Source organism: Solanum stenotomum, unplaced genomic scaffold (assembly GCF_019186545.1).
Source record: "Solanum stenotomum isolate F172 unplaced genomic scaffold, ASM1918654v1 scaffold28252, whole genome shotgun sequence".
NCBI classification, from domain to species: domain Eukaryota; kingdom Viridiplantae; phylum Streptophyta; class Magnoliopsida; order Solanales; family Solanaceae; genus Solanum; species Solanum stenotomum.
The window spans coordinates 202072-213415 of NW_026029907.1; the positions used below are offsets into that span (position 1 = coordinate 202072).

At 29.8% G+C, this 11344-nt stretch overlaps 1 protein-coding gene across 1 annotated transcript; it reads left to right on the top strand.

The window, feature by feature from the left end:
• Nucleotides 1-7062: 7062 nt before the first annotated feature.
• Nucleotides 7063-8385, top strand: LOC125851614 (uncharacterized). The gene has a single exon (XM_049531382.1). It carries the CDS (start codon nt 7225-7227, stop codon nt 8305-8307), a length of 1083 nt encoding a protein of 360 aa, XP_049387339.1. The 5' UTR covers nt 7063-7224; the 3' UTR covers nt 8308-8385.
• The last annotated feature ends 2959 nt before the right edge of the window (nt 8386-11344 follow it).

Below are 11344 nucleotides of genomic sequence, written 5' to 3' on the forward strand. Positions count from 1 at the left end.
AAATCAAATTAATTAATACGTGTCTTTTCTGAAAAGAATAAATTAATATAAAATTAATATTACATGCATTATTATTGAAACATAATTTTTACTGTTCCATTGAGTAGTTTATATATGGAAAAAATCACCAATAAATACTCGAATAAAGTTATAAAGTAATGATAATCTGTATAATGAATTTATAAGAGGACTAATTATATTACGGGTTCTGTTTACATGTTCTGTAATCAGATTGATTTGAAGTTAAAAGTTTGTTTAAATATGCAATTTAAATTTTTAAGTAGTATTTTTTCTTATAAATATGAAAACTCACAAGTTGTGAAAACTATTAAATTTTTCCTAATTCTTATACAATCTTATCAAATGAACAAGATCATAATTTAGTAACAAGCTATCGAAATATCCTAAGCCGTTGCATTTATAAATCACATATCTCAATATTTTTTTATAAATTAATGTTTATGCTTACACACTTTCAAATACACATAATTTTATAAAGATCCATTAGTCAACAATAAAAGTAGCTATGCTATTCATTAGAGCTGTCAATATGGGCTGACCCACTCCATCCAGACCAACCCATACAAGCTTTGAAATTTGACGGGTCAGGCCGGGCTAGCCTATTTTTTTCCATATAATTCTTCCACATGGTACAAACAATCTCTTCATGCATAGTTTTTTTTTTTTTGGTAAAATTTAAAATAATAGATCTTCTTTACAACTATAAATTTATGAGTTAAATTTTATATTTAAAAATATTTGAAATCACAATTTAAAATTCTAAATTCTACTTTTTGAAAAAATTAAATTTTAAAATTACAAAATCATTATCTCAAATTACATATTCAAACGTGGTAGAAAATAAAATATTTGAAAAAGAGTATGTCCACGATCACGATTTTTGCACCAATAAACTTATATTTCCTGTGGTGTACTTTAATTGACGTCCTCATTATAAATGATTGATCTAAATATTTATTATTTTTAAAAAATAAATTAGCATTAATGATTAATTACACAACTAATTAGAATACTCATATAGGTGAAGAGAACAAACACATAATGTTATGATTGGTTAGATTAACTTAACCTTTAAATATTTACTCAAGTTCATTACTCCTAGTGCTATGAATACATTTACCAAGACATAGAAATAAAGTTAATGTCTTAAATTTGAATTCACACGATTTTTTTTTTTACTAAAGTGCTCCATAATAAAGGCAACTATATGTACCTGGAGGACTCACTTAGTTCAAGTTGATAAACTTTGAAAACCTATTTTGATTTTCATAATTTTAATAAGAAATTAACTAGAAAATTGTTGCATACTGAACAAGTAACTGTTATGAAATCGAAAAAACTAAAAAGAAAATAATAAGAGAATAAACGATGACTCGATTTTTGTATTGATTCAAATAAAAGATAACATCACTTTATAAGCAATTTTAAATATATAAATAAATAAATAAGAACAATACATTATTTTCTTTATAGATAAGTACTAAATTAAAAAGAAATTAAATATTTTGCAATCAATATAAATTCTAAATTTGAAAGGAAAGTAAATATTATAGAATATTCTTAAACTAAAATGAAAAAAAATATATTCTGCCATTAAACTAAAATGATTTTTTTAAAAAATATTCAACCATTAATATAAATGATAGAATAGAAGGAAAGTAAATTTCAATAATAATTAGATAATGACATTTTTTTTGGATCCAAAAACAATTGGATAGTTCCAAAACAGTTGTATTATTTATTCTTATCCTTATATTATGATACTCTTTTTTTATTAGCCTATTTAAAAGATACATTGCATCTTTTAAATTTGGAAAATTATTAACTTTATAATTACCATTTTATCCTTTTTAACTTCACTTTTTGAAGTAAATGCCATTAGAGAAAAGTTTTTCAGTTTTTGCACTTCTCTTTATTGTGGTTTAATTTGGTAAATTAATTATTATTTTTCTTAAAAAAAACTATAAAAACCAAAAATAAAATATCAAAAGGCACAACTAGCCAAGTCACAATCTTGGGAAGAACTATATAGTGATGGGATCAACTTGCTTACTCACCTTACCCCCCACCCCCACCCGACCCCTTCATACATATATAAGTTTAATTTCTATAACTAATGTTATATATTCCCTACAATCCCAAAATTCAAAAACTCCATCTTTTCTCCACAATTTCTTTTTATGCAAATATATACTTTTCTTATCAAGGACAATAATGGAAGGTGGTAAAGTGAGTGAAGGTTTAAAAGATCAATTAGGTGATGAAGACAAATTTAACTACTATGGCTATGGTTTTGTATTTTCTTTTGGAATCATGGTAATCCTTATAGTCCTCACTTATACCTCTTACTTATGTATTCGATTTCGATCGCGCAATAATCCAACCACCTCTACCATCACAACAACTACTACAAGAGTCAGAAATGGATTGATTTTTATTCAAGAAGGTCTTGATGAAGCAACTTTGAGGAGTTATCCAAAGTTATTATATTCACAAGTTAAGTCTCACAAAGGGGATTTTGCATCTTCTTGTTGTGGATGTTCAATTTGTTTGGGTGATTATAAAGACAATGATATGCTTAGGCTATTGCCTCATTGTGGTCATCTTTTTCATCTCATGTGTATTGACACTTGGCTTAGGTTACACCCCACTTGCCCTATTTGTAGAAGTTCTTCGCTCTCATCTCCTTTGGTCGAGGTCAGTAATACATGATTCAGAATTTAAACGTTATGAACTCCGAATAGTTAAGAGACTGAATTTTGTTTACATCTTTTCTGTATATATATAATTTGAATTGAACATTCAAGAAGATATATAGAAGATTTTCCTTCTTTTTATGTTCATTTTGTTAATTTTTATGGCGATTGTGTTCGGGGAAATTTTTGTTTATCATAATTAATTGATTGAGAATTTTCCCACTCTTTTCGGGATAACTAGTATTATCAGGTAACTCTTTCCGCAAAAACTCTGACAATTGTGTTCATGCATGTTTACTTTATTGTTCCACATGATACATTGAAAAGAGCCACACAATAATGTGAATTAATTTCCATATGAATGACAACACACAACAAAAGAAAAAGAGAGGCAAAGTTGTAATCAAAGAATTAAATAAGGAATAAAACAAATCATGCATATAGTCAATTTTAAATAAAATAGATGGCTTTGATAGCTGGAAAAAATATATATAAAAACAAGTGGTTTAAATTTCATGAATTCCAAACCAAATAATGTTAGAGATCTGAAGATGCAAAGATATTACATTCTGACAAATCTTTTAAATTTTTAATTGTATTGATAGATCACAATCTTTAATTAATCTCAATTAATTAAATTATTAAACATCTCTTTTTTGTATCATTATGTAAAAGCTTTTGATAATGTTTCTACATATACAGTAATAGAATATAGACATACATGAAATTATGCGAAAACTACAAAATTTTCAACATATATTAATTTTCGAATCCATAACATCAAAAGTACAACATATTCCGTACTAAAAACCTTAAAAGTTGAACTAATCATTTTAAATCCTGAATACACCTCACGAATAAGTCGAGGGCGGTGGCACATAGTTATTGGACGAATTTTGAAGGACAGTAACACTAAATTTCTGGCCTAATTCACAATAATTTAAGATGTTACATATGTAATAAAATACCCCAGACTCTATCAATGTAATATTTAATGGACCATCACTAAATACCTTGTAAGCTTGATTTCCTGTGCAATAATCATATTCTCTTCTTGATACTTGCATTACATTATAAAATTCTGGATCAAACTCAAAATCTGCATATATTATACAAACCAAAAAAAAAAAAAGATAACAAAAACATTAAGAATCATCACAAAAAATAATAATGTAAATGAAGATCAGTTACCCCTTTGTTTCAATTTATGTGACACAATTTGAATTTCGAGAATCAAATTAGTGTAATTCAAACATAGGATCATATTTGAGAATAAAAGGTATATGGAAAGACTGTGGTCAGAGAAAAACTCATTTGACTCTCAAAATCTGAAAAGGTGTCAGATTTAACATATGTAAAAAATGTTGCGGTTAGAGTAGAGCGTGTATTGATTCTCGAAAATTTCAAAGGTGTCAGATAAATTGAGACGGAGGAAGGGGGAGTATATTATATTAAGAAGTTGAGATATGTACAAAGAGTGTCTCCAGGGAAGAAAACTTGGGAAGAAGACCAATTTGTGTAGAAATTATTTGTAGGAGGGATAGTCCAAATTGAGTCTCCAACTAAATGTTGCATAGCATATGATTCATGATGCAATATTATTATTAATAATACTGCAAATTTTACCAAGAAATTTCGGTGATTTTGCATTTCCATTATTGATATTTCTTTAGGAGAAAAAAAATTGAAAAGAAGAGATGAGGGGATTAATTAAGATGGTTGTAAAAACGGTTGATGAAAATGAAAAGTTTTGAGAGGATATAATGTAACTGTTTGTGACATAATAAATTAGTAGATAATTAGTTTTGTTGAAAATATACTTTTAACGAGTGAACCAAACTAAAGTACTTCCACTTATAGTTTTAAGAAATCACGAATTCGAGAATGGTCCATCCCATCATAATAATTTTTTCTATTGATATCTACTGGTGGATCGATTTAAGGAATGAAAGAAATGCCGATGTTGCGATTCTTCTCATCCTGATAAAGCGAGTCACCCGTGATTCGATAGTTCCATTTTTCGTTGATGCATGCCGATTGAGATTCCAACAAGTCTAATCATTGTGTTTGTTCCTCATTCTCCTTCCAATCAAATCTAAAGTATTCGGAGGCAGAGGAAAGAAAGGAGGAATTGATTGACCAAATTGAGATCATGCTTCCAAAAAACACTATTTATAATATTGTGGACCCTACATGGGCCTTAAGGGATTAGGGATTGAACCAATTATACCTCTTTTTCTTTTCTAATGACAATGATTAAGATGTTAAAATCACTTATAAATGTCGTTTTTCTAAATGTTTAGTTACATTTTTGTTTAGTTTTAGGGAAATAACATTTTTAATTTTTTATCGTTGTGTCTGTGCCAACTTAGTCTTTCGCGCACCTCAACTAATTTCATGGGATATCTGTCACCTCCCACCAATAATCAATACCAGATAATTCTATCCATCAAGATTAAGACAGATAAGAAGAATTACCTAGTATTATTTTTATGATTTTTCTTTTTTATATCTGTCTCAAATATGCTCATTCCAATAATGGTTTTCCGCAGCGAAAAAAATGGTCTAATACGATATAAGCCATATAGAAATATATTCGATTTTTTTACCCACTTATTCAAGGATATATTTGAATTTTTAAATTGTTCAAAAGCACGTTTTAATTTATTGTAAAGAGTAATATATATAAATCAATTAGCTAAATTTGACGGTCAATAATGTTCGTGTTGTTTGTCAGGCAAGTGCGCCTATTCACCATTATTTAGCTTTTATTTATTGTCAATAATGGTTTTTCCTATAATTGTTGGCAAACCGTAATAATAAATTAATTAATGGGTAATAACTTAATTGTCGATAAATATTATTTTCGTCCATTTTTAATTGTCTAAGTTTTCTTTTTAGAGTCAAATGATAATAACTTTGACTAACATTTTACGATATATTTTTTCATCATATTGATATGCAAAAAATTGAAATTTATAGTATTTTTCATATAGGTTTTGAATATCTAATATTTTTTGTTTAAAATATCAAATTAATGTAATCTAATTTAACTTTGAAAATTAATCAAATTTACTTTCGAAAAACGTAACATGACAATTAAAAGTGGTCAGAGAGAATATGTTTCTTTAGAGGTATTATACTCTTTGTAAATGCCCCTAAAGTCTATAGTGACAGTAAATCCAATGACAATTAATTTAATGCCGATAAATGCTTTAACATTCTTTGTTGATGTGCATATTTATTGCCGCTAAAAACTATTTTTATTGTAGTGATTACTGCTATGATCAATGGAAAAAAGTCTTGAAACTTCAATTATTTCTTGAATAATCCTCTTTTCAAAGAATGTAATAGCTCACAGACTACATACGAGAAGTAAATTGTACTGGGTAAATTTTATGCAACAAACTTGGAAGAAAAAGAATATAGAGAACTTCAAACTTGAGACTTCCCATTAATATCCCCTTCTCAACCAACTCGACTACCTCACGAGTAATTAAAATAATACATTACAAATTCATAAGTTGGTACCTTTTCTTTTTGGAAAATGTATAGTTACATTTTTGGATCCTTTAATAAAAGAGGCTGGCTAAGACTAAAAGGCATGAAAGGCCCCTCCAATAGTATTATTACCGTTACTACATCCCCCAAAGTCCAAAACAAAGTCAAATAATCTTTGTCAATGTTGCATACTTGCTAGCAGGGAAGATGCATTTTTTTTCTTCCCTATGAACCTCATTGTCCCGATGCATTACGTAAACTCAAAATCTTTGATTAAGAATAAAAAATTTCATAAATTACACTATATCCCTCGATGGTAATCAGTAGAGAAAGAAATTGTTAAATAGACTTTGAGCCTATAGAATGTGAACAATCTATTCGAGGCCCATATCAGGGCACGCAATAGACTTTTGGCCTAAATCAACTCAAAAAATAGCTCAAAAGAAGAATTATTTAAGTCATATAAGGAATTCAGAGATCTCATCCACGTCAGTGATGTGAGATACATTGTTGTTAATATGAGAACATACAATTCCAAGTAACACATATTTTTAGTTTTACTTTTTTTTACAAGAAATATTAACGTTTACACATAATAAATCTAAAAAAATATCACACAAAAAATCCATCGAAGTCATTTTCTTCTATTCAAAATCATAAGTGACCATAACAGATCATTTCATCGACCCTAGCACAAAAAAGCACATGTTAGTATACATTATTTATGATAGGGGGACTAAGATGCTAAGGGTGTATAATTTCCTATCATGTACCCTAAAATCATAATAATAATTCCACCCCCAACAAAATAATTTTCAAATTTAAAAAATGCCACTCAGCAGTTTCTAGCCGTTAACACACCTCAGCATCATCTTTCTCCTCTGTACATCAAAACAACAATTTTCACTCACTAAAATCCAAGATTTTTGCTACCCAATACTCATCTCTCATTGTTAATCCCAAATCTTGAATCTTTTTCAAAACCCCATTTCAAGAATTTCAAGGGATGAAGACTATGAAGGGAAAACTTCTCAAGAAATTGAAGACAATGAAAACAATTGGGTATCTGAAACCAGAAAGAGTCCTCTTTTCAAATGCATCAGATGGGTATATTCATTCTTCGCCACAAAAATTGAATTCTTCCAGATTTAACTGTCAATCTCCATTAACCTCTGTTCAGAAGAATGTTCAGAGCAGTGTAGAAGATCAAGAAGCTGAGATTATTGATGTTTCTGAGCTAATGAAGGATCTTGAAGATGAAGAAATGGAAATCGAAGACGATAAAGAGAACGTAAGGCCTGTTGTTGTAAAGGTGAAAAAGATTGAGAATTTTATTAGCCCATTGAAGCCAAAGAATGAGAATTTTACAACCCCTTTATTAGACTTTGATGTATCAAATTTTAGGCGGCCCGATTTGGATTCAGGTACTCTGTTTGATCCTAATCTTCTTGCTTTATTTGAGGAAGCAGTCTTGGTAGTTAAATCTCAAGAAGAAGAGCGAAAGGCGAAAATTGAGGAAAAGATTTTCAAACCACTAGAAGATGATGAAGAAAAGGAACCACCTTTAAAAGCTCGAAAAATGGAAGAAATTGTAGACCCCTTATTGGAATTTGAAGAGAAATGTCCACCAGGAGGATGTGATTCAGTAATCCTCTACACAACTGGCCTTAGAGGGATACGAAAGACGTTCGAGGACTGTCATAGTATTCGATTTCTATTAGAGAATTTTCGTGTTGTGTTCTTCGAGAGGGACATTTCGATGCATTCTGAGTTTAAGGAGGAGTTGTGGAGAATCTTAGATGGGAAAGTGGTACCTCCAAGGCTGTTTGTTAAAGGTAGGTACATTGGTGGAGCTGATGAAGTATTGACATTGCATGAACAAGGGAAGTTTAGGCCACTTCTTGAAGGGATTCCAATTGATAATTTTCAATGTCCTTGTGAAGGATGTGCAGGAATGAGGTTTATAATGTGTTTTAAGTGCAATGGAAGTCGGAAAATTGTTCTTGACAATGATGATGATGAGATTGAGTCAATGAAATGCCCGGAATGTAATGAAAATGGATTGATTGTATGTCCTTATTGTTGTTGAAATTATTCAATTGATTGTTTTGTTCATTTTTATAGTTCCTCACATTTGAGGGTGTAATATAATGTCATGTTTCTTGCATGTTTGGTGTTTGAAATGAAAGATGAAGGAGCTTATTCATTACTTGTAAGGTTCTTTTTCTTTTGGTTTTCCATCCTGGTATCTGGTACCTACATTAGAGCTCAACTAAATTAGTTCCACATTGTGGAAGTAATGAGTTCCCTACCAAACGTGAATCATAGTTCCCACAATTATGAGGGTAAAGAGTTCCCTAACAAATGTGATTCCATAGCCAGGGCACAAACCCGCGATCACCTCTTGTTAAGGATGGAGGAGTATGTACATACCACACTCCACCACAACCCTTGGTAGTACTTATATAATAGCTTGATTTTTGTTAGAGAAGTTTCGTGTTATGTTCTTCAAGAGGGACATTGTGAATGAACTCCGAGTTAACGGAGGAGCTATGGAGAATATTGGATAGGGAAGTGGTGTCTCCAAGGCTTTTTTATTAGAGGAAGATACATTGTTGGAGCTGAGGAAATAATTAAATTGCATGAACAAGGAAGGTTTAGGCCACTTCTTGAAGGAATACCAATTGAGGTTTATGTTTATGTCCTTGTTACTATTGAAATAATTCAATTGATTGTTTTGTTCCTATTTTGTATCTCCTCACATTTGAGTGTATAACATTCTTTTTTACTGTGTTTAGTTCAAAATCCAACTCCCTTTACAGCTTTTGGTAGAAAGATTACTACCACATCTGCAACAGGGAAATATAATGTCTAGTTTTTGCCATATTTGGTGTTATTATACACTTGCACAATTGATTGTGACAACAATTTTCTAGATGCAAAGCTGTGGGACCAAATATATGGTCATTTTATATGGAAACAGCCTCTTACGTACTGTGTACGATAGATTCTTATGGTCTAATAATTTTCAAACCCAATACATAACGAGAGCTTAGTGTATTGAGTTGTCTTCTGTTTTCCTTTTTAATATGGTAAACTAGTATTTAGCTTGAGTTTAAATTTTATGCTTTGACACTGTAAGAAACATTTAAACAACACTTATACACACTTAAACTAATTTTATCGAATATCTACTACCTCCCGCTAATACACATATTTAATTATACATCAGATCACTTATAGATTTTAGGGAAAAGATTCAAACATGTCATCGAACTTTGAGAAAAGGCTCATCTATGTCATACATTAAAAGTTTGATCCATCTATGTCGTTTCAGTTAACAAGCCTAAACGTATCATATTAAAATGGGCAATTACAATTGTCCAATAGTAGATGCCTTAAAAGATATCCCAAGCAAATCTTGCTCTCATCTCATTCCATCAAAAGTGCCATAAGAACCATTTGAATTTCATCTTATTCTATTTTTTTCCAATGTCCCAGGCCATTGTAGAACAAGGCGACATGAAAAGTAAAGAGCTATAGATAACAAGAGCCAAGAATTCAAATAAGGAGATTTTTATTCAAAAAAACGTCTTATATGCTTGTTTGTTTTTTCTTTGGTGCTGTTAGAGAAGGACCACATATTTTACATTATATTTTACCTCAAACCTACTCTAAATAAGTTGAAATTTGGAAACATAAGTGTCATGTACTATAAAAGGCAAACTTCAATTATTAATTTAGTAATATAATAATAAATTTATTTATGAGCAACTTTCACATATAACAAACACAAAATTCATATTTGTATGCTATAGCAAAGTTTGTATAATTGCACTCCATAACAAACATGTATATGTATAATTCGCTATACATATACAAAAAAAACAGTTGTATAATTCGTCATACATATACAAAGAAAGCAGTTGTATAATTCGCTATACATATACAAAAGAAAACAGTTGTATACAAAAGATCAATTGTATAATCTGTGTATGTATAAAACGAGAAAGAGAGAAAGACAAAAGAAAACTGGGCAGGAAAATATTTGTGTTGTATAATTATAAGTGTATAGGACGAAGATATATGTATTTGCATGTGTATATGCAATTTTCTCTCGCTTTATACAAACAAAAGCGCAATTTATACATTTCGTTTCTGTTTGTATAAGCGAGAGAGGCGAGCGAGATTCCACCAGGGAGAGTGGCGTAAATAGCAATAGTTTGCTATAGGGTACAATTAAATCAAAGTATATTTATAGTATTTAATTTGAATTAATAGTTTGCTATTATATACAATTTTCCCTTTATATATCACCCTTTCAATTTTTTTCATATATGTATACATTTAATCTTTATGATGTATAACAAATCTTGATCACCTTCCTCTCCTCTGTACTATTTCGTTCGCCACTCTTTATGCATATGGTATTCCATATACATGTGAATCACATCAGATACATACTAATATATGTATTTAGTGTGAATCTACTGTGATTCGCGAGTATATGTGATATATGACTATCTCACTCGTCTCTCTCCCCATATTGCTCGTCTACCTCCCCATCTCGCTCGTCTCCCTCCTTATTTTAGTGTATCTGGTATTAAAAAAATACACATATCTAAGTATATCTACCTCAATATATGGTAGAAAACTCTTAATTAGGAATAAGATATGCAATTATTTGAAAGGATATGTATAATTAGTATATATAGTATAGATGTATGTCTAATAAGGTAGATTATCCAAAAAAAAATTACCTTTATTTCATATTACTTGACCCCTATTAACCTGACACACCCTTTAATTTTTTTTAATTAGAAGTGTATTTTACTAAACTAATTTATTGGTGATGTTTTTGATTGCAAAAGTTACTACTATTTTAGGTAGTTATTTAATATTAAGGATTGTATGAAAAAGAAACATACTATCCTCGATTTCAATTTATTTGTCTTATTTCAACTTGACATAAAGTTTAACAAAGTAAAAATTCTTTAAATTTTGTGATCTTAAATTGATTAATTTTGTAATTTTAAACGTATGGATCAAGTAAAATGAAACGGACAGAGTAACTAACTTCCCCATAAAAGAGTGGCACAAAAAGAGGGACTATTACAGACTACAGA